Source organism: Elephas maximus, chromosome 2, assembly GCF_024166365.1.
Source record: "Elephas maximus indicus isolate mEleMax1 chromosome 2, mEleMax1 primary haplotype, whole genome shotgun sequence".
NCBI lineage: Eukaryota > Metazoa > Chordata > Mammalia > Proboscidea > Elephantidae > Elephas > Elephas maximus.
Window position 1 is genome coordinate 130,956,251 of NC_064820.1, and position 25,762 is coordinate 130,982,012.

The 25,762-nt window shown below is 42.8% G+C and overlaps 1 protein-coding gene across 1 annotated transcript in view; it reads left to right on the top strand.

Moving 5' to 3' along the window:
* The window catches only part of MARCHF3 (membrane associated ring-CH-type finger 3), a 180,400-nt gene that overhangs the window by 102,339 nt on the left and 52,299 nt on the right, over nt 1–25,762 (top strand). Inside the window, exons 2-3 of the mRNA XM_049873478.1 lie at nt 14,400–14,643; nt 18,032–18,236. Coding sequence (XP_049729435.1) covers nt 14,456–14,643; nt 18,032–18,236 — 393 coding nt within the window. The 5' untranslated portion in view covers nt 14,400–14,455. The remainder of the gene's footprint in view (nt 1–14,399; nt 14,644–18,031; nt 18,237–25,762) is intronic.

Genomic DNA, 25,762 nt, shown 5'->3' on the forward strand with positions numbered 1-25,762 from the left:
CTGCCAACCAAAAGGTCGGCAGTTCAAATCCACCAGCTGCTCCTTGGAAACCCTACTCTGTCCTATAGGGTCGCTATGGGTCACAATCGACTCAACAGCACACAACAAAAACAGATGGAAGAGGAAGTGCAAACGCAATCTGATTCTCTTTGTTGTTAGGAAAGTGCAAAGACATGTCCTTTTCGGAAAAGAACAGGACCATTCATTCCTCCGTATCCATGCTAAATGCTTCCCAGCAGCTACCTTATACCTGGGGAAAATGGTACCTGGCTCTTGGGCAGATAGGGAGGGTAAAGGAAGAGCTCCAAAAGAGGGCACATATAATGGTCCACCTGACTCCTCAGAGCATCGTATTTGCCCTCACGGCAAAAGCAAAGACAGTTACCTCTTCTGTGTTGTACTGGTGTTGTGTTTTAAAGTAATGTTCTCCATTCTCTTCACCCTCCAATAACACCTAATTTCTTTAGGCTCCCTGTGTGCCTAGTATGTGTGTGCAGTCTGCCACAATGTTCCCCAGGCAAGTTCTGGCCTGCCCTCCCCAGGCCAGGATCACACCATCTGGAGGCAGAATTCATCAGACCCACCTCTATCTCTTTTCCTTAAATAACAGTCCAAGAGTAATGAGAGATACAAGTGAGTGGGCACCAACCAGGTAAAGCACTTTATATACCCTTGTGAGCTGATTGCACAATTACTCTGAAAGGAAGTCACTTTCTCCTTTTTCACAGATGAGCAAATTGACAGGTAGAGAAATTAAGTAACTTATCTGAGATTGAATCCTAGTAACCAGTAGCAAAAACCAGTATTCAAAGCTATGTGCCTGATTCCTAAGCTCATGTTTTTTTTCTGCTCTTCCTCTCTGCGTCTCAAAGTACATCATTCCGTGTTGCTTCCCATGTTAGTTTCAATATTCTGATACATGTTTGTTGGCTTGAACAGAAACACCAAAAGCAATAGTGTGCCCTGAAGACATTCGAGACTGCCGTGGCCCTCACGCAGTAACTGCAGCTAACAGTGTTTGCTGTGTGCCATGCTCCGTGCTAGGCTTCATTTAATCCTGCAGTATTACAGAAAGCCATATGGGACAGTTCTGCTTTGTCATATGGGGTCACTGAGTCAAAAATCAACTCTACAGCACACAACAACAATCATGAGACAGGCACCATTTTATCAGTTTTACAGATGACAAAATGAAGCACAGAGGTTAGATCTTGTGCTTGAGGAGACATAACTGATAAATGGAAAAACCAGGATTCAAACACAAGGTGTCTTAACTCCAAGGCTCACATGCAGAATCACTGCACCAAAAAGCCTTCCCCCACTTTGTTTGTGAAAAAGAGAACTGTAATACCTTTTACCAGTAAAGCGAGTGACTTCTGGCTCCTACCCTCGTCAAGCTGACTTCCCACCTGGTATGGTGACAGCTGTTTTCCTCCCGTTGTGCTCTTATTAGAACTTTGCAGTAGGGATTATGCTTCAGTAGTCCCTAGGCTCTATGGCTAGGTTCAGATGGTAAGGTTTTATGGTGACTTGTTGGTATAAAAATAAACTCAGTTGTCATCAATTTGATTCTGACTCACGGCAACCCCATGTGTGTCAGAGTAGAACTATGCTCCATAAGGTCTTCGGCATCTGATTTTTCATAAGTAGATTACCAGAGCTTTTTTTCAAAGCACCTCTGGGTGGACTCAATTCTCCAACCTTTTGGTTAACAGCAGAGCATGTTAACTCTTACTACCCAGGGACTCCAGCATAAAAGTGGTCTGTGCATTTGTTAATTGCCATTCAGTCAGCTTTGATTCATGGTGACCCACGTACAACTGAATGAAACATGGCCCCGTTGTGCACCATCTTCACAATCGTTGGTATGCTGAAGTCCATGGGTGAGTGCCTTCCAACCTAGCGGGGGCTCACTCTTCCAGCATTGTATCAGATAATATTCTGTTGTGATCCATAGGGTTTTCATTGGCTAATTTTCAGAAGTAGATCACCAGGTCTTTCTTCCTAGTCTGTCTTAGTTAAGAAGCTCAGCTGAAAGCTGTCCACCATGAGTGGCCCTGCTGGTATTTGAAATACCAGTGGTGTAGCTCCCAGCATCATGCATCATGCAAGCCACCACAGTATGACAAACTGACAGATGGTGGTGGTCTATGCATAGGGTCTATAATTTTGTGTGTGTATGTGGAGGTGTTGGGGGGGACGTATGCTTCTGTTTGCATTAGCCAAGAAGTCAGGACCTAATAATATGACTGGAGATGCAAATATCCAGAAAAAAACACTATTTTGTAACCCTTAGAATAATTTATAAGATCCTCAGTAGGAATTGAATTGCTTTTATTTGTTTATTTAAAGTGTGCACTCCCCTTTTGCCTCTGTTTCAAGAGAGAGTATTTATACTTTTTCAGCATGTGTGAAAGTCGTCCATTTACCCAGTCATGAAAAATGCTTTCTGGCAGTGCCTTGGTTCAGTAGTTCTCAGTGAGTTCCAGTGAAGCCAGGAAAAACCTGCCTATCTCCTGCCCAGCCTCCCTGGCAGGCATTTCCTAATCCATTCCCCTTCTTCTGAGAGCCGTGATCCTCACACTGATGTCTACAAGGCCATTTAGGAATCTCCTCCGATTCCATCCTTTAGTTAACCCTCATTTTACTGCTTTGCTATTCCACACTCAATTTCAAACTAAATAGAAATGCAGATGGGTACATGAATATCTAAGTTTCCCAAAATACACATTTTTCATGAGTGCTTCCCTCTTGAAGTGTATGGACGGAGCCAGCATATTATCTTCCCATTATCACTCTGTTTTAATGTCTAACTTTCAGACGCCTGTCAGTAAAACAAGGCGATAATGAGCAAAAAGTGTCCCTGCCCTTAAAGAGCACAAAAAGAAAGACCCAGGATTCCTGTCAGTCTTAGAGACATTTGTCAACCATTGTTAAAGAATATTTATAAATGCCTCGGTGGGGAATACCTATGAATGGCCTACAGGTCGTCACCCTTATCAGTGAGAAGTAAAAGGAAATGTTTTTCATGCATGTGCAGATTTTACCCATAGCGTGGATTCTTGGCCCAGTGAAAGCTGGCCCCATGTGTTAATGTGTCACCACTGCAGCGCTTGAGCAGGGTGTGGGCATGCCAGGTGACACCAGTAGGCTTCAGTTGGCAGGAATGGCTTCCTAGTGGATCTCAGACAAAGCCCAAGCCGATGCAGTCGTGACCTCAACTCATCTAGTCAGTCTGTAGATGCGTTAGTTCTGTCAACCGTTTCCACAGGTTCAAGGCATCTTCAGATGTGCTTAGTAAATAACACGAAGGCAGCGGTCTACAAGGGCAAATGACACCAAATGATCTGTGCAGCAATAAGCAAAAGAAGGGATATTTTGGAATTGTTCTTATTTTTCCTAAGGGATCAGTAAATACCTACAAAGAATGTTGGGCCTAAGGAAAGAATATATCAATTGTATCAACCATAAGGACAAGACTCTTAGATACCAAAGCAGGCTGAGGGAGATAGTACCTGGCCTTCCTGTTGAGAGTGTTCCTTGATGGCAAAGACCAGGCCCCTCATTTATTTTGTATAAGTCACAATCCAGTTCTCTACACTCAAGAAGAAGGGTTTGTTATGGGATGGCAGTTTCTTTTCTTTTTATTTCAAGTTAAACAAGTAGACCTTTAAGAATAATATAAACAACAGAAACAGCTCATTAGTTACTATAAGACGTAACTAAGGCCAATTCCTTACTCAGAAAATTGGCAGTCAAACCAATTAAGCTTTGATCTTGCCTTTTCTGTACAAACTGTATTTTAGGATAGCCAAATCTTACTGGTTGATGAAGGAAAGTTCTTTTTTACATAAAAATTCTAGCTACTAAATGTGGAAGAGAAGTTAGAGTTAGAAATAATTGATTCAGACAATGATCATCAGTGGATGAACTATTAGACCACTGGAAACATTGATGTTAGGTGACTTCAGAGTGATCAGGCTGCCTCCACCAGAACACACTAAAAGTAGGACAGCCGCCCAGTACATGTCTCCTGATGTGATGCAGTGAGAAATACCTAGCACTCCCTAGGAATTATTTAATCAAGAGTAATCATAAGTTCCTAGAAAATGCAGGGGATAGAGGAACAAGTTACACAACACCACAGAAAACAAATCAAGAATGTGGGATATTGGGACAGGGCTTGTTCAGGTTTCTTCAACAAGACAATGGGATGGGGGGAAGGGAGGGGGCTGTACAAGAGTAAGAGGGACTTAGAAGATATAACATCCAAATGTGACATGTACAACTTGTTTGGATCATTAAAACAAACCAACTATAAAACTTTTTTTTTGAAACAATGGGGAATGATACCAAGGAACTAAGTTTGTAAGTGATAACGGCTTTGTGGTTATATAAGAAAATGTCCATATTTTTAGAAATTCATAATGAATTAGGGGTCAAATAACATGACTTCTGAGATTTGCTTAAAATTTTTAATAAAAAACAGAGTAAGGAAGGAAAAAAAGAAAAGAGGGAAAGGTGAAACTACTGTGATAAAATTTTGATTAAGTGTTAAATTAGGATGATGGGGATGGGCATACTATAGTATTCTCACTGCTTTTATTTGTTTGAAATTTTTCATAATTAATTTTTTAAGAAAAAGAATAACATCTCTCTTAGGGATGGTGATGGTGGTCTACTGCCTATAGGCAAGAAGAGCTGGGACTAGGAAAAGTCATTATCTGATGACTCAAAAATGTGTATATGTGTGTGTATTTTCCCTCAATTTTTTTGAAGATCTCAATTAAAAAAAAAAACTAGCTCTGTTAGATTTGGGGGTTGGTTACTAGAAACCATTTCATTGACTTGCATGAGGCAATTGGAAGAGAATTTCGGAAACACATCATCTTCAGTGTTAAAGTGAATGCTGATCTTAGCTGGAATAACTTGCTTTCTTCAGCATCTGCAGTGGCTGGTCCCCAGGGGCTTATCTGACTACATGTGTTTTTCACATTTATTAGTGAAATTGGAGATTCAAGAATAAAACGCAATCCTCAGGAACATTGTGTTAATTTGTGATACACTAGAGATTTTTTAGCCCATAAACCAAATGAATGAGTTCCGTGGGGACATAACTGTTATTTTCACCCTGGAAGGCAGTAAAGACCCATGGTATTTATTAAGCACTTAGAAAGTGGAAAATGAATAGTGCTATGAAAATACTAAAATACACTCACTTTTGCTATTAATAGTGTAATTTTTTTCTTTTTTGGTCTTTTGGAAGGAAAACTACCATCAGATGAAAATTTGAAAGTAAGGATAGATCTCTGTATATAATATTTGGCTGTTTTATCTTGGATAAGAATTTAATTGTCTCAATATAAAGTTGTTTTTGTTTCTGTGAAACAGGCTGACTCAGGTTAAGGAACCTCACCCATTTTTATTGATAGGTCTGAATATACAAAGAAATGAACAGACCAGAAATTTGACCCAGGACCGTCTTTCTGTGTGGCTGAAGGGCTTAAGGGGTTCTGGGAGGAAGACAGCCCCTGTGTTAGTTGATACACAGCAGCATTTCTCACAGTCTTTAAACACTCAGCTCCCCCGGAGTTAAGGAGAGTGCAGGCTGGTCCTCTGCTGAACAAGTCTGGAGGAAGCCATACTCTGCCAGGTGGAGGCTGTGAAAAGAGGCTGCTCTGGACCAAAGTGCAGTGGGATGATTCAACAGCTAAGGTCAAGATGTGTGTTACGCAGGTACCACAGGCAGGCAAGTTCCAGTCAAAGGAGCAAATGCAGGAAAGGGGTATGGTGCTCCATCTAGAAAAAAACTCTGCCTCAGAGGTTCCTGTGAAGAGGTTAGTAAATGCATTGCATTGAGGCAAGTATTCAGTATCATAACCAAGGAAGAGGCCTCATTTTCCACCAATTTCATGGTTCTTAAGAATCTAGGATGTAAAAACAGAAGAGATTAAGTAATAAAATGATCTAAGGTAGCTTAGTAATTGGCTGTGTGTAACTTTATTCTTCTGCTTGTTTGTATCTTTATTATTTAAAAGACTGAACCCGTTTTAGGAAGCAATAAAGAAGAAACTATGATTTGTGTGTGTATGTGTGAGTACATGTGTTGTGGAGGGAAAGGAAGGTGGTGTACAAGGACCAAGAGGAGTCATTCCAGGGTATTTTTCTGTGATTTGTACCTACGCTTATACAAGACTATCCAAGCAGGTATCAACGGTTCTGTACCCACCAGAGATGTTTGCTTGGAAAGATGAGTGCGTAGAGAGGAGGATTCCAGAGGGCTGGTCTAGGCGGGGGGCCTAGAGATGGGATCTGGAAGGAGCCACTTCTGCACTGGCCCCCAGCTGTCCTGAGATGACACTGTGGCACTGTAGCCTTAAGCACTATCCTTTACCATACACCCTCTGTCAGGTCCGCAGTGTCAGGGGAGAAACCAAGGCTCAGCCGCAAGTAACTCACTCCCATGGGTAAGTGGCCGGGTGGCAGGTGCTTCAAAGCCAGGACTCCACACCCAAAACTGGGGCTCTCTCCTTCTCTTCCAAAGGCTCCCACAGGGTCTCAACTCAAAGGCCAAATATATAAAAGGGCAATGCAGAAACATCCAGAGATTCTGATAGATTTGTGGTCTATACGAGTGGTGTTTTGAGGACTCATATGGAAAGCATATGATAGAGTCCTCTGTACTGCCAAGAACAGGGCTGAGAAGCAAAATCCAGAGATTTCAACATCTTTACTCTGCACTTGCCTTAATAGTTTATCCTTGGCAGAGTCCCTTTGGTTATCCTTGTATGTAAATTCCTGGTGGTGTCGTGGTTAAGTGCTACGACTGCTAACCAAAGGGTTGGTAGTTTGAATCCACCAGGCGTTCTTTGGAAATCCTATGGGGCAGTTCTCTTCTGTCCTATAGGGTCTCTATGAGTCAAATTGTCTCAGCAGCAACGGGTTTTTTTTTGTGTGTGTAAATGGCGGGTAAAGCAGCCAAATGTCTCCTGGGCCTCTTGGCCTGAAATCACTGCAGGGAGACACGCAGAGGAGCAGGCTCCAGAGCCTGGTGGACTGCAGAGCTTAGACACTTCCCTGTGACAGGGCAGGAGTGCAACCTCTAAGACTTTGGTCTGGGCAAGACAGGGAAGAGGAAACCCTAAGGAGCCCTGGCTTAAGCCAGCAGCTGGCTTTATTCTAGGTTGAGGGTTACTCTGGTTGAGAATTACTACATCTGTATAGCTGATCCTAGATTGTTTGTGCAAAGGAAGATAAAGTACAACTTGGAAGTGAATCACAAATCAACTTCATTAATGCTAAGCATTCCCTTGAACACTGATGGAAAATGTGTACGAAACTAACAGCAAATCGGGAACTTCTACTACTTAGAGAGTGTTTAGCTCTCATCTATAGCCGAAATGCTTTTCTTCTGTATTATCAGATGTCCCAGCCAGCATGCTCTCTCCATACCTTCCCTTATGCATTCTGGACAGGTAGCTGTTTGATAAGGAACCCAGGTGGTGCAACAGTTAAGCGCTCAGCTGCTAACCAAAAGGTTGGCAGTTCAAACCCACCCAGCAGCTCTGTGGGAGAAAGACCTGGCGATCTGCTCCCATAAAGATTGCAACCAAGAAAACCCTATGGGGCGGCTCTGCACAGTCACACGAGGTTGTTGTAAGTCAGAATCGACTCCATGGCACCCAGCGAAGACAACAGCTGTTTGATTGGCACTGGGCATACTCAATATCCTTTGAAGAATACACTTTTTTTTTTAATCTCTTTTTAAATGAGGCATTTGTTCCATGAATGCCTCATTTATTCTAGTTTTCCTGATCCCCTCTATTTTTTTAACTTGGTGTTTAAACTTTTCTAATGTGCCTGAATGTTCCCTAGCCCCCAGAACTCCGGATGAGGGTCCAGGTACAGTTCAGCAAAGCTCGTCTGTCTAGCCCTGCTCCCCCCTCCCTCAGCCAGGCTCCGTGTGCATGAGCCAGTTGTTATTTACAAGTGTAATTCAGCTGTATTGTGTCTTTGAACACACAGGGTAGTTGTGGGATTTTAAATTGCCATTTTCATCTATGTAATTAAAGTTAAATGAAAAAAATTGATTGCTTCCAAAATCTGAATTAATTTCATGAGTACTTCCTGAGAGGAAAAAATATATATACACGTACACATACACAAATTATATATAAAATCATTGTTGATTGGTTTGACTTCAGCAAAACTAGAGGATTTTATTTGACTGAAGAGAAAATGCACCCAGTACCCATTGCCATCACGTTGATTCCGACTCATAGAGACCCTACAGGACACAGTAGAAATATCCCGTAGGGTTTTCAAGGCTGGGCTGCCATGAGTCAGAAGCAACATGACAGCAGTGCATTTTAATCTTTACAGAAGGAGACTGCCACATATTTCTGTCATGGAGCATCTGGTAGTTTCGAACCGCCGACCTTTCAGTTAGCAGCTGAACACTTAACCATTGCACCACCAGGGCTCAGTAAGAGAAAATAATGTTAAATGAAAATATGTATATTTGGTCTGATACTTCCTGTGGCCAAGAGTCAGAATTAATAACACGATGGAAAATGATAAATAACTCTGAATATAACTTAAAAGTTGTGTACCTGGAATGTGTTACTGAAACTATCTTGGGATCCAACTTGCCTTATTCTGGTCTGTTTTCCCCCCTCTTTGGTTCATTGTTGGTGTTTACACATTCCTCAAGAAAACGCCATTACCCCCAAATCAAAACCCCCTCATCCTTGGAAACAAACATTTCATCTGCTTACTCTGCTCTGTAAATGTGACAGTGAGCACAGAGCAGAAAATAAAGAGACAACAAAAAGAGTTTTGTTTTGTTTTCTGGGTTTTTTTTCCTTAATTCATTGGGCCAGCCAGTGTTTTACTGTGCAGACTCATCAAGTGCCTGATGGACATGTTTATAAAGACTTGGATGGTCACTTTATTTGGAATGACAAACTCTCTGCTCTATATAATGAGGTCAGTGAAGCATCCAGAAAAGAAATGTATAATTTGGTAGCATGGGTCTGTAAGCACAGCCCTGCTGCAGCTATTTAAGTTTAATGAAGCAGCTACTTTGCCGCTACACATTCTTAGTGAATAGCCTCCTTGGCGTGTTTTTGAAACTTAAATGTTGCTGGTCATCACGTCCCAGCAATCTCCTTGGAGAGCCTTTGTGCCCTGTTCTCAGAAGAAATATACTGCTTTTACATGTTAATGGTTTTGAAATTAGTCATTTGCTCCATTTTCATTGGAAAGGAAGGTCAGTTTGTGATTTCCCGCCTCCCCTCATTTTCTCTGAACATTCAGGATACTCTAAGTTCATCAGCCATGCAGTGCACTGTCTGCTTATAACACGCCTGAAAAGCCAGGGAAATGTTCTATCAAAGAGCGCTCCTGTTCTCAGAAACCATTCTTAGAATTCAAAGTCTAAAAATCTAACTCAGAGGGGAAAGTTGCTCAGCAGGCCATCTTTGCTGTTCTTTCTCATTTCCATCACTGACTTGTATTGCCTGTGCCTTGGTCTCATTAGAAGAGGCTGTGTCCCTGAGTATGCAGCATCTGGCAGGAGGCTAAGGGACATTCTAGAGATCCTTTTTGTAGTAGATTCACTCCTTTGAAACTGAGGTCAAGCTTCTGAACCCTGTACTGGTGTTAATACTGCACAGCTCTGAGGGAGACATCTAGCCAGTCCACAGTTACGTGGTTTCTTTCCCCCAAATTTAGAGCATCAGGTGGTTTCCCCTGAATTTGCAAGGGCATCATTGGTATGGAAAACAATCAGGTCCTCATGGCTCTGCAGCCCTAGAAGGGGTCTGGGAATACTCTAGACTGCTTGGTGGCCTGCACTTTTCCTTGGGAAACACAAGGTTGGATTTGAGATGGCTCAACCCTGCACCCTCAGAAAGTTCTTAGTAGCACCTAGTAAGTTCTCTGGAAAAAATAAAAAGAATGAGTGAAAGAATGAATAAATGAATTTGCTTCTTTGGTTTGTGTGGTTGATCAAATCTGGTTGGAGGTGACACAAGATCCTCCCAGGACATACTGGGATCTGAGGAGCCTACTTCTTAAAGTCTCTGGAATTGAGTATTAGGACTGAATTGGGAGGTCCAGCCTTGCTCCAAACTCCACTCCAACCTTGGGCCTGCTCAGACCACTGCCTGGGTCTGAGCAGGCCCGGCCCACATGACCAGGTTCTTGCCAGCCAGGGCACAACACACTCTAATGTTCTTGTGAGTAATTTTTATGCCCAGAGATGCCAGTGTAACAGATTTCTCCCCTCAACAGCTTCTAGTCCTGCGCCCAAGAGATTAAAGTTGACTTGGCACTGAAAATACCGTTCTGATACAAGTAGCCCTAAAAAGGGACTTGGGAGGGGCTGTGCTTTATTTTCTAAGGCACCCTGGTACCCCAGCGGTTAGAACACTCAGCTGCTAACCAAAAGGTTGGTGGTTCAAACCCACCCACCACCCTGCGGGAGAAAGATGTGGCAGTCTACTTCTGTAAAGATGTACAGCTTTGGAAACCCTATGGTGCAGTTGTACTCTGTCCTATAGGATCACTATGAGTCAGAATAGACTCGATGGCAATGGGTTTTGTGTTTTATTTTCTAGTATATTTAGGGCATGCTCCATTAGCTAAGATAATGGTAACTGCTGTTAACAAGTAGCATCAAGTATACTTGTAACAAGTATCAAGGTACTGCAACAAGTATCTCAAACATAGTGGAGTTTTTCATCATATAGCTTTATTAAACATTTTCATGGAAGAGCGAAACCTGTGTTTGGGGATCTGAAGGAGACGGGGCTAGGGATAATGAGAAACTGGTGTGCAAGAAAGAGGCTCCATTGTGCTTCCCAGCTGAGAGGGATGCAGTGGTGCAGTGTCAGAGTTCAAGTTCAAATGTGATACAAAATTGCAGCCTGTTGTTGGCTGACCAGCTATGGGGGAGGATGATTTTAGAAGCATTTCTAGACAGAAATGGGATGGTGCACAGGCAGAGAAAGATCAGAAATTAAAATTAATGTAGTAATAAAATGCTGCCTGGTCTGTGTATGGCGCGTTCTGATTTACAAAGCACGTTCACATGTATTATCTCATTTTAGGCCTCACAAACAATCGGATGAGGTAACTCATAACTCAGGAAGCATGAGCACCCTAATTTCAAATACGCAGGAAATACGAGTCTGAGAGGCTGGGTGATTTTTCCTGGTAGGTGGTGAGCCAGGACAGTCTTGGGTGTTCCACCGCTCAGAGCAGAGCTTTTCCCTACAACCCCATGATCATTAGAGAGGTTTGGGCGAGGGCTGCAGAGGTGAGCAGGGCTCCTGTTCCTTCCCTTCCCCCACAGTCTGTGGATGCATCCTCATGATGCCAGCCATGTTCCCATGGAAATCACTTATAATGACACCCTGTTCCAGAAACAGCAACGATTAGCTGCAGCATGGTTGGTCTCTGCTTTGTAAAACCTGTACTGTGTCTTTTGCAAGGGTCATAGCATAACAGACAAGCTCTTCATTTTAACAATTCTCTAATCAGGCTTTCATTTATTTAGCCACTCCCTCCATTTCTTCACCGTCTCCCTCTGGGCCACCTACTCCCACTCCTCCCACTGTGTGCAGCTGAATTTGGCCAGCGCCAAATCATTTCTTATTTGCAGCCTGTGAAGGAAAATGTACAAGGTGTCAAGCCTGGCTGACAAAGGACCTGTCTTACCAGTGCAATTTGAGATTTCAAGTTTATACATACAGCACTCCTCCTCGGCATTGTGGTTTTTGTCCAGAGAAATCCCAGGTCTCAGATTCTCGGGTGCATTAGGAAGCTACTTTCCCACAAGAGCAGGACACTGGTATTGATAAACAGTTGAATGGTGCTTGAAATTTTGCAGAAAGATCAGTGGAAGACCTGTGCTACGCTGCAAACCGACAGCTCAGCTCTTTCTAGCATCCACAGCAACAGCCTGCTGTTTTCCCAGGTGGCTCAGAAGGAGACAGAGAAATGCAGTGGGCCATTTGTCACTGCCCAAGTGCAACATATGCATGCCAATTGGTGCAGAAGTCTGCTAAGCCCGCTCTTGCCCCATGCCTGGATGTAGGCCTCTGGGCTTCCTTTCCGCTGAGATCTGTGGAGCCCATTCTCCCTTCCCTCCTCCTCCACCTGCGCAGGTGATTTAGATCCACTCTTGTGGATTTGAGACCAAGTCAACCATTTCCACCAGAATGCAAGGTGCTCATGCTTGTGCAGCCCCTCCCACCTCGCTTGCAATTCAAGGCATGGTCTTTTAGGATTGTTGGGATCCAGAAATTAGGTGCTGGACTTGTCACTGGCTTGTCAGGTTTGCCCACTGCCAGTCTTAGTATTTCAGGGTTACTCTGGTGTGTGGTGTTCAGTGGACATGCTGGTACATTCTTCAGTGAATGCTGGACTAGAATATCACTTTAAGCAGGTCCTAAGTTGGGTGGGAATCCCTGATTGAGGTAAATGGTTAAATGATCAGCCACTAACCAAAAGGTTAGTAATTCGAATCCACCCAGGGGGCCCTCGGTAGAAAGGCCTGGCCACCTACTTCCAAAAGATCAGAGCCTTGAAAATTCTATGGAGCACAGTTCTACTCTGAAGCACATGGGGTCTCCATGAGTCGGAGTCAACTCATGGGCCACTGGTTTGTTTTTTTTTTCCTTTGATTTTTTTGTTGGTTTGTTGTTGTTGTTAAGTTGGGGGGTGAGGTCTGAGAGGATCTTGAGTGAAGAGTTCTGCAGAGATGGCACAAGAGAAAGAGCCAGGGCTTGCCTGTAGAAGAAGGAAAGGTAGAGCCGCCTTTTATTCCTCTCTGCCAAACTCTGTGCTTGGCACCAGCTGTAAATGAAAAAAAGTGATAACATGGCTGATGAGATCTCTTTTGTCTTTGAGAAATGAAATGAAGTATATTATCCAGAAGTGAAATTACAGATATAAAAGGAGTTTAAGGGAAACTCTGCTTTTAGAATTCTTTAAGGGCATTTTATTGCTGATCTAGGTCATTCGTTTACAACTACTTCCTTTGATGAGGACTTAATCTAGGTTACAGGTGAATGAGTTGGGGGTGTGATGTACCTGACCCCCCAACCCCATTTACATACTCTGCACACCACCTCCTAGATCCATCTGCTGCAGGGAAGGAGCATTTGGCCCTCTGAGTTGGAGTTATGCAAAACCCAGAGATAGACTCTCAGGGAGCACCCAGCCATCACCATTCCATGCGGCAAGAAGGTCACTGTGTCTGCCTTTCCTGCCAGCACACCCCGGGCTCTTAATCCATGGCCGCCTCGTGAAGCCAGAGCACTGTGCCAGCAAGCTACACTTTGTGACTGTGAGGCATCATGAGAACTTAAAATCATGCCAGTGGGGCTTTCTAAGGCCAGACCAGAAGACTGGGTTAGACAGCTTTAGAAAAGATTGGGTTTTTTAACATCCTTTTATTCTGTGCCCTGAGAGCTACCATAATGCAGTTAAAAAATAAAATAAAATAAAAAAGAGCTAGCTATCTGGCCCCAGCTACAACTCAACTCCACCCTGCCAACCCTGCCAAAAAATAAAACGGCATCCACCCAAAACATTGACTGTATTATCCAAGTAGTGAGATTATTTTATTGTTTTCTTTGTGCTTTTCTATAATATGCAATTCTGACTTTTGTTTAAAAAAAAAAAAATCTATCTTAAAAAACAAAGCTCTACCAGCTAACTAATTGTGTTCCTCAAATGCTTAGTACTTGGGAGTTAAGAATCTCAGCAGAGTCCTGACAATAGCGGGGAAGGGGCAGCCCCTGCCACCTCGTGAGGCCTTAGGCGAGGGCTCCTGTCTGCAGTGGGGACTGCTTGGAGGGGCAGACCACAGACCTGAGAGTACTGGTGGCAGCCAAGGAGGATGGGGGAAGGAAGGATGCTGGAGCGAGGCCAGCCAGACACCTCAGCAGCAAGGAGGGGATTACACTCACATCCAATTGCCTCAGACAGTCAAGCCTGCTTGACATATGGTTACCGGGACAGAAAGTGTCAACTCAAGTTCATCCAGAAACACTGGTGTCTTACCCTGAGAACGCCCAGTCCATGCAACATTGTCTGCCCTGTGCTGGGAGTTGGGAAGGTCCTGTTTTCCAGACTTGTAGGGATCAAGTAAAATGTAGTAAGTAGTGACATATGTGTGGGAGAAAACAACCCTTTGAGGAATTCCAAAAACCCTATTGGGATTTAGGGGGGAAACAGACAAGATTTTGATTTTTTTTTAAACTTGAGTCCTTGAACCACCAAGACTTGTTTTGTTTTGTTTTTAAATGAAACTATTTTAAAATTATAAACTATGTGAAGGTACAAACATACATGTACCCACTCCCCTGTTTTCTGATCTCTCTTAGATGGCAATCCTGTATGAATGTGGAAGCCATTAGCAGAGTAATTGCCGTCTGTTACCATGACAACCAGCCGCTGCAGTCACCTGCCCGAAGTCCTGCCAGACTGCACCAGCTCGGCCGTGCCCGTGGTGAAGACCGTGGAGGATTGTGGCAGCCTAGTGAGTGGGCAGCCACAGTATGTCATGCAAGTTTCAGCCAAGGATGGGCAGCTGCTGTCAACAGTAGTGCGGACTCTTGCCACCCAGAGGTAGTACCACAGTTAAAATTAATGAATCTGTTAACTGATCCAGAGAACTCTTTGTCAGGTGGAAACTGCTAAAGGGGATGTAATTAGTGCTTCAGGTCTTTGTATCAGGCTAGAGGAGGTGCTGGGGAAAAAAAAGGAAAAAGAAAGGACTGCACAGTTCTGTCGTTGCCGTTTCTATAGCAATGGGGTATAAAGCTAAAATTCATGTTGTCTGGTTTCCTGCTTAAAGTCACACTTGCAGAGAGCCAGGCGGGGAAGGATCCCATGAGAGGAGGCGTGAGGTTGCTTGCTTTACATTTGTTATTTTGACATTGCTATGGTATTTACGCTCTTGTTGTCTCCAAGTGCTAACAAAGGGCTACCTCTGTGAGAACAGAATGAAGAAGGCACCTGAGTTCAGATGATTAAGCCACAATGATTCTGATCTGTGATCAAAACTTCCAAAGTGACATTCCTTGTCTGCATGCTGATCACCCCCACTTGATGGGAAGCACTGTCCCAGGCTGCTGCCTGGACAGTGCCAATGCCTTTTCTCTGGCACAGCCCCATTTGGGGACGTCTTCTCTTGTCCCCTCCTTCACTCCTCTTGGGCCTCCATCCAAGACCCCTCCTTTCCACCCCATGAAGTGCTATTGTCCCAGTGCATCTTCTCTGAGTGACGAACCAAAACAAAGGCAAGGGATCTGAACAGCAGGGACAGGGCTTATCTAGGCTGAGACTTTGTCCTCAGGAGTCTCCTCTTTTGCTCTTGTTGCCCAGTGGCAGATTGGGAGTCAAAACTCTTCTTGCTACAGGCCACCAGGCTAATGGGTGCTCCTTGGCTTCTCCAGCCTTCTTTCAGAACAGGTAAGTGAGAATTTAACAATGTGAATGTAAAATGTATATCAACACTGGGCTTGTCCCCTGGTGTCTGACACTTCCGACCCTGAAACCTTAGCAGTTGACCCTGGTCTGAGTGATTCGCTCCAAACCTCAGGTGCAGATGAGGCCCACAGGTTTGTACCTGTGCATGCAGCAGGTCTGCTGGTGGCAACACAGCATTTCTCGCCACCCCAGCTGGGGCTGGACGAAACAGTGGCCCTCAGACGCACAGTCACACACCCACGCAGGGTATAGACATCAGCCATACACCTTCTACTTTAAATCTGAGAGGCTATCACAAAGAAAAAAATAGGAAAAAATTGTAATATGTATTTTTCCACCTCTCGAAGAACTTCTTAAAATTGTTTGGAACTCGGAGATGATGAGTTGGGTGAACATCACAGCGCCTCTGAACTGAGACTGGGTGGTGATGTGCGTCAGTCACCTCACCATCCAGCAGCTCCTTTGTTAGGAAGAACAGCCTGCGTAGTTGAGGTGACTGAGACCCATGAGCTGCTGCTGCAGGTTTGTTCCAGAAGGTTTCAGACTTTTATGTGCCCGTGGATCAGTGTGAATGAAGGCCAGGAGCAATGAAGGGGAAGCACAGACTCTGTAAACTTTCTTTTTCTGCCTCTAAGCATGAGTTAGTATTTTGGGCAAGTGGTGAAGAGGGAGGGGTTATTGTTTCCTCTTTCAATCCTCTTTTGCCTATGCTCATTCCCAGGATCAGTCCCCAAAAGGCTGTGGGGAAACAGCAGTGTTTCCATTTGAACCAAAGGTGATGTTAAAGAGAACGATGGGAATGAGCCTGGCTCACTGTCATCCTTAGTGGGCAGGGGGCAGTGGGCGGAGAGGCTGGTCCTAGGGTTGGCACATACAAAGATGACGTATTTTACAATTTAATGCCAAGTGAAGAACAGCACCAGTAGTGTAAGGAGTTATTGATCTCCCACAAGACACAGTATCCATTGAGAAGTGAGGCCACTTCTTCCATTTAATCCCCCCATTGGCCCCTGACTTATGTGATAGGAGCATGTGATTTTATTTTCCTGAGTCTTTGATTTTATTTTCCATGAGTAAAAATAGCTAACATTAGCTGGGCATTTACTATGTTTAGTCCCAGAGGCACCTCAGAAGAAAGGCCTGGTGATCTACTTCTGAAAAACCAGCCACTGAAAACCCTGTGGAGCACAGTTATACTCTGACACACAGGGGGTCACCATGAGTTGGAATCTAAACTTTCAATGTGGATGATCTTTTCTAATTATCGTAGTCACCATATCAGGAAGGCATCGTTCTTTGTTCCCATTTAAGAGATGATGAAACTAAAGGACAGAGGTGAAGTTACTTGTCCAAAGTTACGTAGCCAGTAAGCAGCAGAGCTGAGGTTCAAGCCCAGACAGCTGGACCCCAGAACCTGTACCTTGTACCACTGAACTGTGTTGCCTTCATGAAATGGAAACCCTCGTGGCGTAGTTGTGAAGTGCTACGGCTGCTACCCAAAAGGTCAGCGGTTCGTATCCGCCAGGCACTCCTTGGAAACTCTATCGGGCAGTTCTCCCCCATCCTATAGGGTCGCTATGAGTCGGAATTGACTCGACGGCAGTGGGTTTGGCTTGGGTTTTGGTTTCATGAAATATGCAGACTGGTTTTTCCAAATTAAAGGCAGAACTTGAGACTGAGCCCAACTCAGTAGGGTCTACTCACTGCTCGCTTTGTGTTTAGTCTCTTTGGCCTCCCTGAGAGCACCCTACTAACCAACCGACCAACCAGCCAACCAACCCTTTGCTGTCGAATTGTTTCCGACTCATAGCGACCCTATAGGACAGAGTAGAACTGCCCCATAGGGTTTCCGAGAAGTGCCTGGTGGATTCAAACTGTCGACCTTTTAGTTAGCAGCTGTAGCTCTTAATGCCACGAGGGTTTCTGAGAGCAACCTAGGAAAGCTCAAGAGACCCTGCTCTGACTTAATGCCATTGTATGTGGCAGCTTTGGTGTTTGCCAACAGTTAACATCTTGCCTCTCATTCTCCCATGTATTGGAAGGAGAAAGGAAACAAACTTCTGGGTATGCAAAGGTGTCATGACGTGGTTCAAAAGACACAATTTGTCTGGAAACTACGATTGGTGGCATTTCAAAACACTTTCTTAACGGTGTGGGGTGAGTTTTTTTTTTTTTCAATCTTTTGTTTGTTAGTTTCCCAACTTCATCCATGCTCAAGGCAAAAATAACTTGTTGCCAGTTTTTGCTCACTTTTGGCTCTGGGCCACACCCAGCTGCTTTGATATTGGCCACCCTCTATTTCTTTATGTTGGCAAAAGTAGAAGGGACGAGTGTTCCAGATGATCCAAGACCCTAGCACTCGCCCCCCTGCCCAGTGCAAAGGTAGCTCTAAGGGGTGTTAAAGCGGGCGTCTATTCTGAGCAGCTCCCGCTGGGAAGGGTCCAAAGGACGCAGTGCTTGAGGGCCGTTCCAAGGTGGTCGTTTCCAGCCCGATGACTGGCAAGTGCCCCTCCTTCTCTTGCAGCCCTTTCAACGACCGGCCGATGTGCAGGATTTGCCACGAAGGCAGCAGCCAAGAGGACTTGCTCTCTCCATGTGAATGTACAGGGACTCTGGGGACAATTCATCGGAGCTGCCTGGAGCACTGGCTGTCATCCTCAAACACCAGCTACTGTGAACTCTGCCACTTCAGGTTTGCAGTCGAGCGCAAACCCAGGCCGTTAGTGGAGGTCAGTAAGTGGGGCGCGTCCTGAAAACTTAGCTCTAATGAGCAAATGATGTCTGCTTTTATGCCCAGATCACAAACCCCGTGCAGCTTCACTGAAGCACGGTAAGAGCTCTGTGTGCGTGTGAGTGTGTGTGAAAGAGGGAGAGAGAAATAGAGCGCTCAGGAGCCAGCAGTAGGACCGTGACCTCCGTGATGGTAGACACAAGAGAATATAGGAAATCAGGGTGAGAATAAAGGGGAAGTTTAGAGACATGTTTCTAGGTCCCTATGAGGTGGAGGAAATAGATCAAACACTTTTTCTCTTTGGACACCATCTGCCCAACTTGAAGTAAGAGATAAATGAGCATTTGGCTTGCATATTCTGAGAGGTATTCACAAAAAAGTATAGTTGCATAGTATAATGGATATAGACCCAGATTTTCTGGATTTAAATCTGACTGTACTACTTTCAGATCTGTGACCTGGGTAAGTTACTTCACCTGCTGGAATTATTAGGAGGATGAAATGAGTTAGTATTTATAAAGTCCTTAAAAGAGTACCTGGCACATAATGCAAGTGTTTGGTTAAAAAAAAAAAGAAAACCTCTGGGAAACTTTTTTTGAGCTAATAACCTAATGTTGGAATTACTTTTCTTAAAAAGCAGTGCTGTCAACCCAGCCTTTAAAATAGCAGAACATTCTCCTTCATGTTTTAGGAGGCACATGATTCTTTTAAACCGCAGGTCCGATCTTGTATTAGCTAGAGAAATTGGAAAATGCAATTAGACTATTTCTGTGCCCCTCCCGCCCCCAACTTCTAGTAGTCAATTAAAAATTGAATATTGGAAACAATAAATATTCTGATATATTAGGAGCAGACCTAGCTGAAAGGGGCCAAGACATTGACATGTAATCCAAGCCTGCTCATAACCTTCCCCTTATTTCAGCAGCTAACCCATTGTGAAACTCTGGAATTGAAACTAAAGCTAGAAACCTTTTTGGAGACTTTCTATTTAAGCAGTGTGTTAGCACCTAGATACTTATTAAGGCTTTTCAGAGCCCTGTATATACAGTCTCTTGGTTTTGACCTTGAAAACTTAATCAGGACCTATACTAGGGGCCCATTTCAGCTATTGACTTACTTGCCAAAAGGCAAACAATTTATTTGACTTGGCCTGATAGGCTGTGCTTTTTTTATGACTATGGATCAAGTGATCTCTTAATTTAGCCTTCTTGCTGCTTGACACCCATTTTCAGAAATTCATATTTGTAAAGTGCCCATTGGGGATTTGGGCCTATGCCAGATTCTTTGAGATTTAACATTTCAGACCTTCTCTGCAGAGGGGGAAATATAATGATGAAGATTAAATAAAATAAACAAAGGAGGTGAAAATTTCTCAAGCCCAAAGGCAAAAGCAAAAAGAAGCCAATTTCTCTTTTCCAGAAGCTTTTTGGAGCCTCCCCAGTTTCTCCAGGGAAGCTGGGTTCCCAGAGTAAGGAAACCCTGCTTTCCAATGGCCTCCATCCAGAAGTCTACTTTATTAGCATCTCCCCAGTCCAGAAGACCTTTACTTTTCCTTGGTACAGATCCCAGTGTGTGTGTGAATAGCAGGGTGTATACACATGCTTTGTGTATGTGCACACCATAGTTTTTCTCAAATAATATGCATGTGTTGAATCACCAAGTGAGCCCTTTCAATCTCAGAAAGGGAAACATGCACCCACACATAGAGGTTTCATCAGAGTTGCCTATGTCAGCCACAGACAGACTCCAGGATCTTAGACAACTGTCATTAAACGAGGAGACAGGCAAATGACCTTGAGAACGTGTGAGGTATTCTGCAAGATTTAGGGCCTCGCCTAAAAAAACTTCACCCAAACGGTCACTCGTGGTGAAATTTTCATTGCACAAATGGAATGTGACATTTTTCAGAGTTAATGATGATGGAACAAGTTGAAAGTGAAAGGCAAACTTTCTCAAGCTGGGGGAGGCTGGCCGTTTGATCATCCCATGGCGAAATGAACTTGCTGTTTGACCACAAGCAATAAAAAGAAGTTGTCTTTGGTTTCTCAGCTGGAGGACAAAAGAGAACCAAGTGCAAGCAGATTTTTAAACAAATGACATATTACTAGCTGACTTGTCCCATCTTACCAAAGGGCAGTTATTCATAGTGAGCATTGTTTCTCGTTATTTTTACCTGGAGACAAACGTGTGTCTTTTTCTTAGTAAATCAGTGAGACCTGCCTGTTTCATTTAAGCTCTATGAGTACTGTTACTTTATTTCTCATTTTTACTCTTTTAATTGCTTAAGTCATTGCTTTATTTACCAATTGAATCTGCCTTCTCATTAAAGCAAGAAAGTTCCATAATGTTTAATATCAAAATCAATGTGACAGTAACAGCTCCTGTTGCTAGAGGAAGCTGTTGAAAGGTCATTTATAAATTTTATTTGTTAGCATGCAGACATTAACCTTGGCTGGAATTAGGCCTAGCACATCCACTCTTCAGTACACTTACTCCTTCACTCACCGTAACACTTAATGTCCTTTATACCACTGTTCCTCAGATTCTTCCCGTTTACTTCCTTACCCACATTCTCGGAGACAGCAGTTGTGTGTCATACACAGGCTACTACATAATCTTGTTTCTCCCCACAAGGGTACATTTCTATTTATAACGGCGCAATCAATAGGCTGGTTTTTATTGTTGTTGTTGTTAGGTGCCGTCAAATTGGTTCTGACTCATAGCAACCTTATGCACAACAGAACGAAACACTGCCCGGTCCTGTGCCATCCTTAAAATTGTTGTTATGCTTGAGCTCATCGTTGCAGCCACTGTGTCAATCCACCTTGTTGAGGGTCTTCCTCTTTTCTGCTGACCCTGTACTCTGCCAAGCATGATGTCCTTCTCCAGGGACTCATCCTTCCTGACAACCTAGCACCTCCAAACTAGACATCACCTCCCCACTTTACCACTGACCATCTGTGTGACTTGGTTCCGTTTCTCTGAATGGCAACCTGAAAGAGAGGGAGCTAGGGGCTCTGCATGACATCTCTTGTTCTTTATAAGGCTAAAGTTCTTGTGCAAAATAATAATAATACATTCTACACATAAAATGGATACTTTGTATGGTATGTCATTTAGACCACAATAAGTTGATTCTCTGTGTGTGTGTGTGTATATACTTATCTATCTACCTACCTACTTAACTCCCTTACCTGCATGGGCAGACTAAATCTTTTGGTCTCTTTTGCTAAGTTCATTCCCAATTTTATACCCTAAATATTTTCTTGGTGTTAAGAAAGCCAAGCTAGTTCCAACCAAAGAGAGTTACATGGCAATCATCTAGCTTATTCAGATGTGGGTGAATTTCCTCTATAGCCCAGTTAATACAAACCTCATAAGGTCTTTTCAATCATGCAAAGTTTGGAAAGAAAGCATCCAAACTATACATAGCAAAAGGGAAGAGAAGAAATAACACAAATGCATTTCACACCTCCACAGCTAGCACTTCTCTCATAAAGGCTACATATTTCTTATTGATGATGGGAAGTATACCTGTGACTATTTGTAAGATGAATTATCTCCAAGAATAATGGCCGAGTAGAACATAGTAAATAGATAGTCACTAACCATAAAAGAATTCACCAAATGACCAGCCTGAGTGGTTTTATGTTCTCCTTCCTGCTCATTTTTAGTTTTCCTCATTTCTCTTTGTAAGTTGAGCTCTGATACCATTCTTTTTTAAAACCAAAAAAACCAAACCTACTGCCATCAAGTCAATTCCGACTCACAGCGACCCTGTAGGACAGAGCAGAACTGCCCCCATAGGGTTTCCGAAGCTGTAAATCTTTCGGAAGCAGACTGCCACATCTTTCTCCTGCAGAGCAGCTGATAGGTTCAAACCAACAACCTTTCAGTTAGCAACCGAGTGCTTTAACCACTGTACCACCAGGCTTCCTATTCTTTTTAAACTAAGGGTCCAATACATCAAGCCAATAGAAACACTACAAATTGTTCTCAAAAATCTGTGCCTTAACTCCAGCCTATTACCATTATTGCATTTCTGATGAACCATTTTGCTAAGGAAGCCCATCATTTTTCTATGTGCAGATAGCATGCTTGCAAAATCAGTTTCTCATGGTGGGAATACTTGCCACTAGGGTTTCCTAGGACGTGTAACAGTGGCACCTATCCTTGTCAGAGAAACTCGGGGAGTAATAGATCAGCTGAACAATGTCGTGATTAAAATGAAACAGCCAGGAAACGGCGGAAGTCTGGAGAAAAGGTTTCATAGGATCTGATCTTCCTCAGATCAGGGAGACATGGTGATTTTTCACAGACAGAGTGATTAGGTTTCCGTGTTTGTATTTCCTTTACACAGACCCAGCTGATTGATAAGAATTGTGTGAACGATTTAAAAGCTGTTCCCTATGAGTCAGAGGTTTAGCTAAATTGAAACAGAGTGTTTTCAGACATATCAGTTACTCAGAATAATGGAATGTAAAGCTAGGCAGATGAGGATTAAGGGTTTGTACAAACTTTTTTATTTATGAATCTTTTTATTGTTTAAGTCACTGGAGGGAAATGGTTTTAAAGTGTGCCCTGAATTCAGTGTAATCTCCAGCTACACCGCAGGGAGCAGAGTTGAACTGCTGTCGAGCAACCATTTTGTCCCTTTGTACTTGCTTTTTAATAGATTTAGGACTTCACTTAAATCCTCCTAATACGTATATTTCAGTGTGTTTTGTTTTGTTTTGTTTTTAAATACGTTCATGTAAGTAAAAACATGAGCTTTTTGTTTCAGAATACTCATTTCCATCAGCAAACCTTTATAGTATTCGGGTAAATAGGGTCCTTTACCATAGGGGATATAACCTGATTTGAGGAGATTCACAGATGTGAGGACAACCATTCCATTCATTGTAGAAAGACGGGAAAGCTCCGCTCTTCGTTTTAACCCGCGAATGCAGCCCAGGGAGTAAGGTGGCGAAACCATAGTCACAGAATGTGATAGGCAATCAATAAAAATCCAGAGGCATAGCAAGGGGGGTGGGGCAGGGGGGCACTTGCTCCCAGGGGCAAGTCCAAGGGGGCTCCAATCAAGGCTGGCCTGCAAAAACTTGAGATTGCCCCTGGGCACTCATTACCCTCGCTACACTTCTGTAAAAGTAAATCTGTTGCTTATGTACTCCAACAAAATTGAAAACCTAGAAGAAATGGACAAATTTCTAGAAACACTACCTACCTAAACTAACACAGAGGTAGAAAATTTGAACAGACCCATAACAAAAGCATAAGTTGAATATGTCATTTTAAAAAATTCCCAACAACAACAAAAAAAAGCCCCAGCCCAGATGGCTTCACTGGAGAAGTCTACCAAACATTCAGAGAAGAATTGACACCAATACTACTCAAACTATTCCAGAACATAGAAAAGGAAGCAATACTCCCAAATTCATTCTATTAAGCCAGCATAAACTTGATACCAAAACCAGGCAAAGACACCACTGAAAAAGAAAATTACAGACCAGTATCCCTCATAACTATAAACACAAACATTCTCAACAGAATTCCAGTCAACAGAAATGAACAGCATATCAAAAAAATCGTACATCATGTTCAAATGAATTCATACCAGGGATGCAAGGATGGTTCAACATTAGACATTCAATCAACATAATCTACCACGTAAATAAAACAAAGGAAAAGAGTCACATGATCATCTCAACTGACACAGAAAAGGCATTTGATAAAATCCATCATCCTTTCCTGATAAAAACTCTCAGCAAAATAGTAATAGAAGGGAAATTCCTCAACATAATTAAGGGCATATATGCAAAACCAACAGCCAACATTATTCTCAATGGAGAAAGATTGAAAGCATTCCCCTTGAGAATGGGAACAAGACAAAGATGCCCTTTAACACCACTATCACCACTCTTATTCAATATTGTACTGGAAGTTCTAGTTAGAGCAGTAAGGCAAGGAAGGGAAATAAAGGGTATCCAAATTGGAAAGGAAGAAGTAAAACTGTCCTATTCACAGATGGCATGATCCTACACATAGAAATCTCAGAGACTCTACAAGAAAGGCCCTAGAACTAATAGAAGGATTCAGCAAAGTGGCAGGGTACAAGATCAACACATAAAAATCAGTTGGGTTCCTCTACACTAACAAGGAGGACTCTAAAAAGGAAATCAAGAAATCAATACCATTTACAGTAGCCCCCAAAAGGAGAAAATACCTAGGAATAAACCTGACCAGGGACATAAAAGACTTATACAAAGAAAACTATAAAACACTACTGCAAGAAATTAAAAGAGGTCTACATAAACGGAAAAACATTCCATGCCCATGGACTGGAAGACTTAACATTGTGAAAATGTCAATATTACCAAACACAATCTATAGAGGTAATGCAATCCCAATATAAATCCCAACAGCATTCTTTAATGAAATAGAAAAACTAATGTCCAACTTTATATGGAAAGGAAGGAGGCTTTGAATACTTAAAGCAATATTGAAGAAGAAGAACAAAGTAGGAGGCCTCACACTTTCTGATCTCAAAACTTACTATACATCCGTGGTAATCAAAACAGCCTGGTACTGGTTCAGGCGCAGAGACCAATAGAATAGAATTGAGAACCCAGAAGTAAATCCATCTATCTACAAGCAGCTGATCTTCAACAAAGTGTCAAAGTCCATTCAATGAGGAAGAACAGTCTCTTTAACAAATGGTGCTGGCAGAACTGGATATCCATATATGTAAAAATGAATCAGGAACCATACCTCACATATGCACAAAAACTTACTCAAAATGGATTAAAGACCTAAATATTAAAGCTAAAACTATAAAGTTCCTGGAAGATACACAGGGACAAAACTAGGGGGCCTAATTTTTGTCATAAATAGCCTATCAAACACAACTAAAAATGCATCAATGGCAGAAGATAAACTAGAAAACTGGGACAGCCTAAAAATTAAATACTTATAATCATCAAAAGACTTTTCCAAGAGAGTAAAAAGAGAACCTACAGACTGGGGAAAAGTCTTTGGCAATGACATATCCACTAAGGGTCTGATCTCTAAAATATGCAGAAAACTTCAACAACTCAACAACAAAAAGACAAATGGTCCAATTGAAAAATGAGCAAAGGACAGAACAGAGGACATTCAGGTGGCCAACAAATACATGAAAAGATGCTCTGGATCATTAGCCATTAGAGAGATGCAAATCAAAACTATGATGAGATACCATCTCACCCCTGCAGAAATGGCAATGATTTAAAAAAAAACAGAAAACCACAAATGCTGGTGAGGTTGTGGGGGAAGTGGAACTCTTATACGTTGCCAGTGCGATTGTAAAATGGTACAACCACTATGGAAAACAGTGTGGTACTTCTTCAAAAAGCTAGAAATAGAAATATTTTATGATCCAGCAATCCCACTTGTAGGCATATATCCTAGAGATATAAGAGTAGTAACATCAATAGACATATGCGTCTGATCTACCATGCGGATCAAAAAACACCCCTTTGGGAAAAA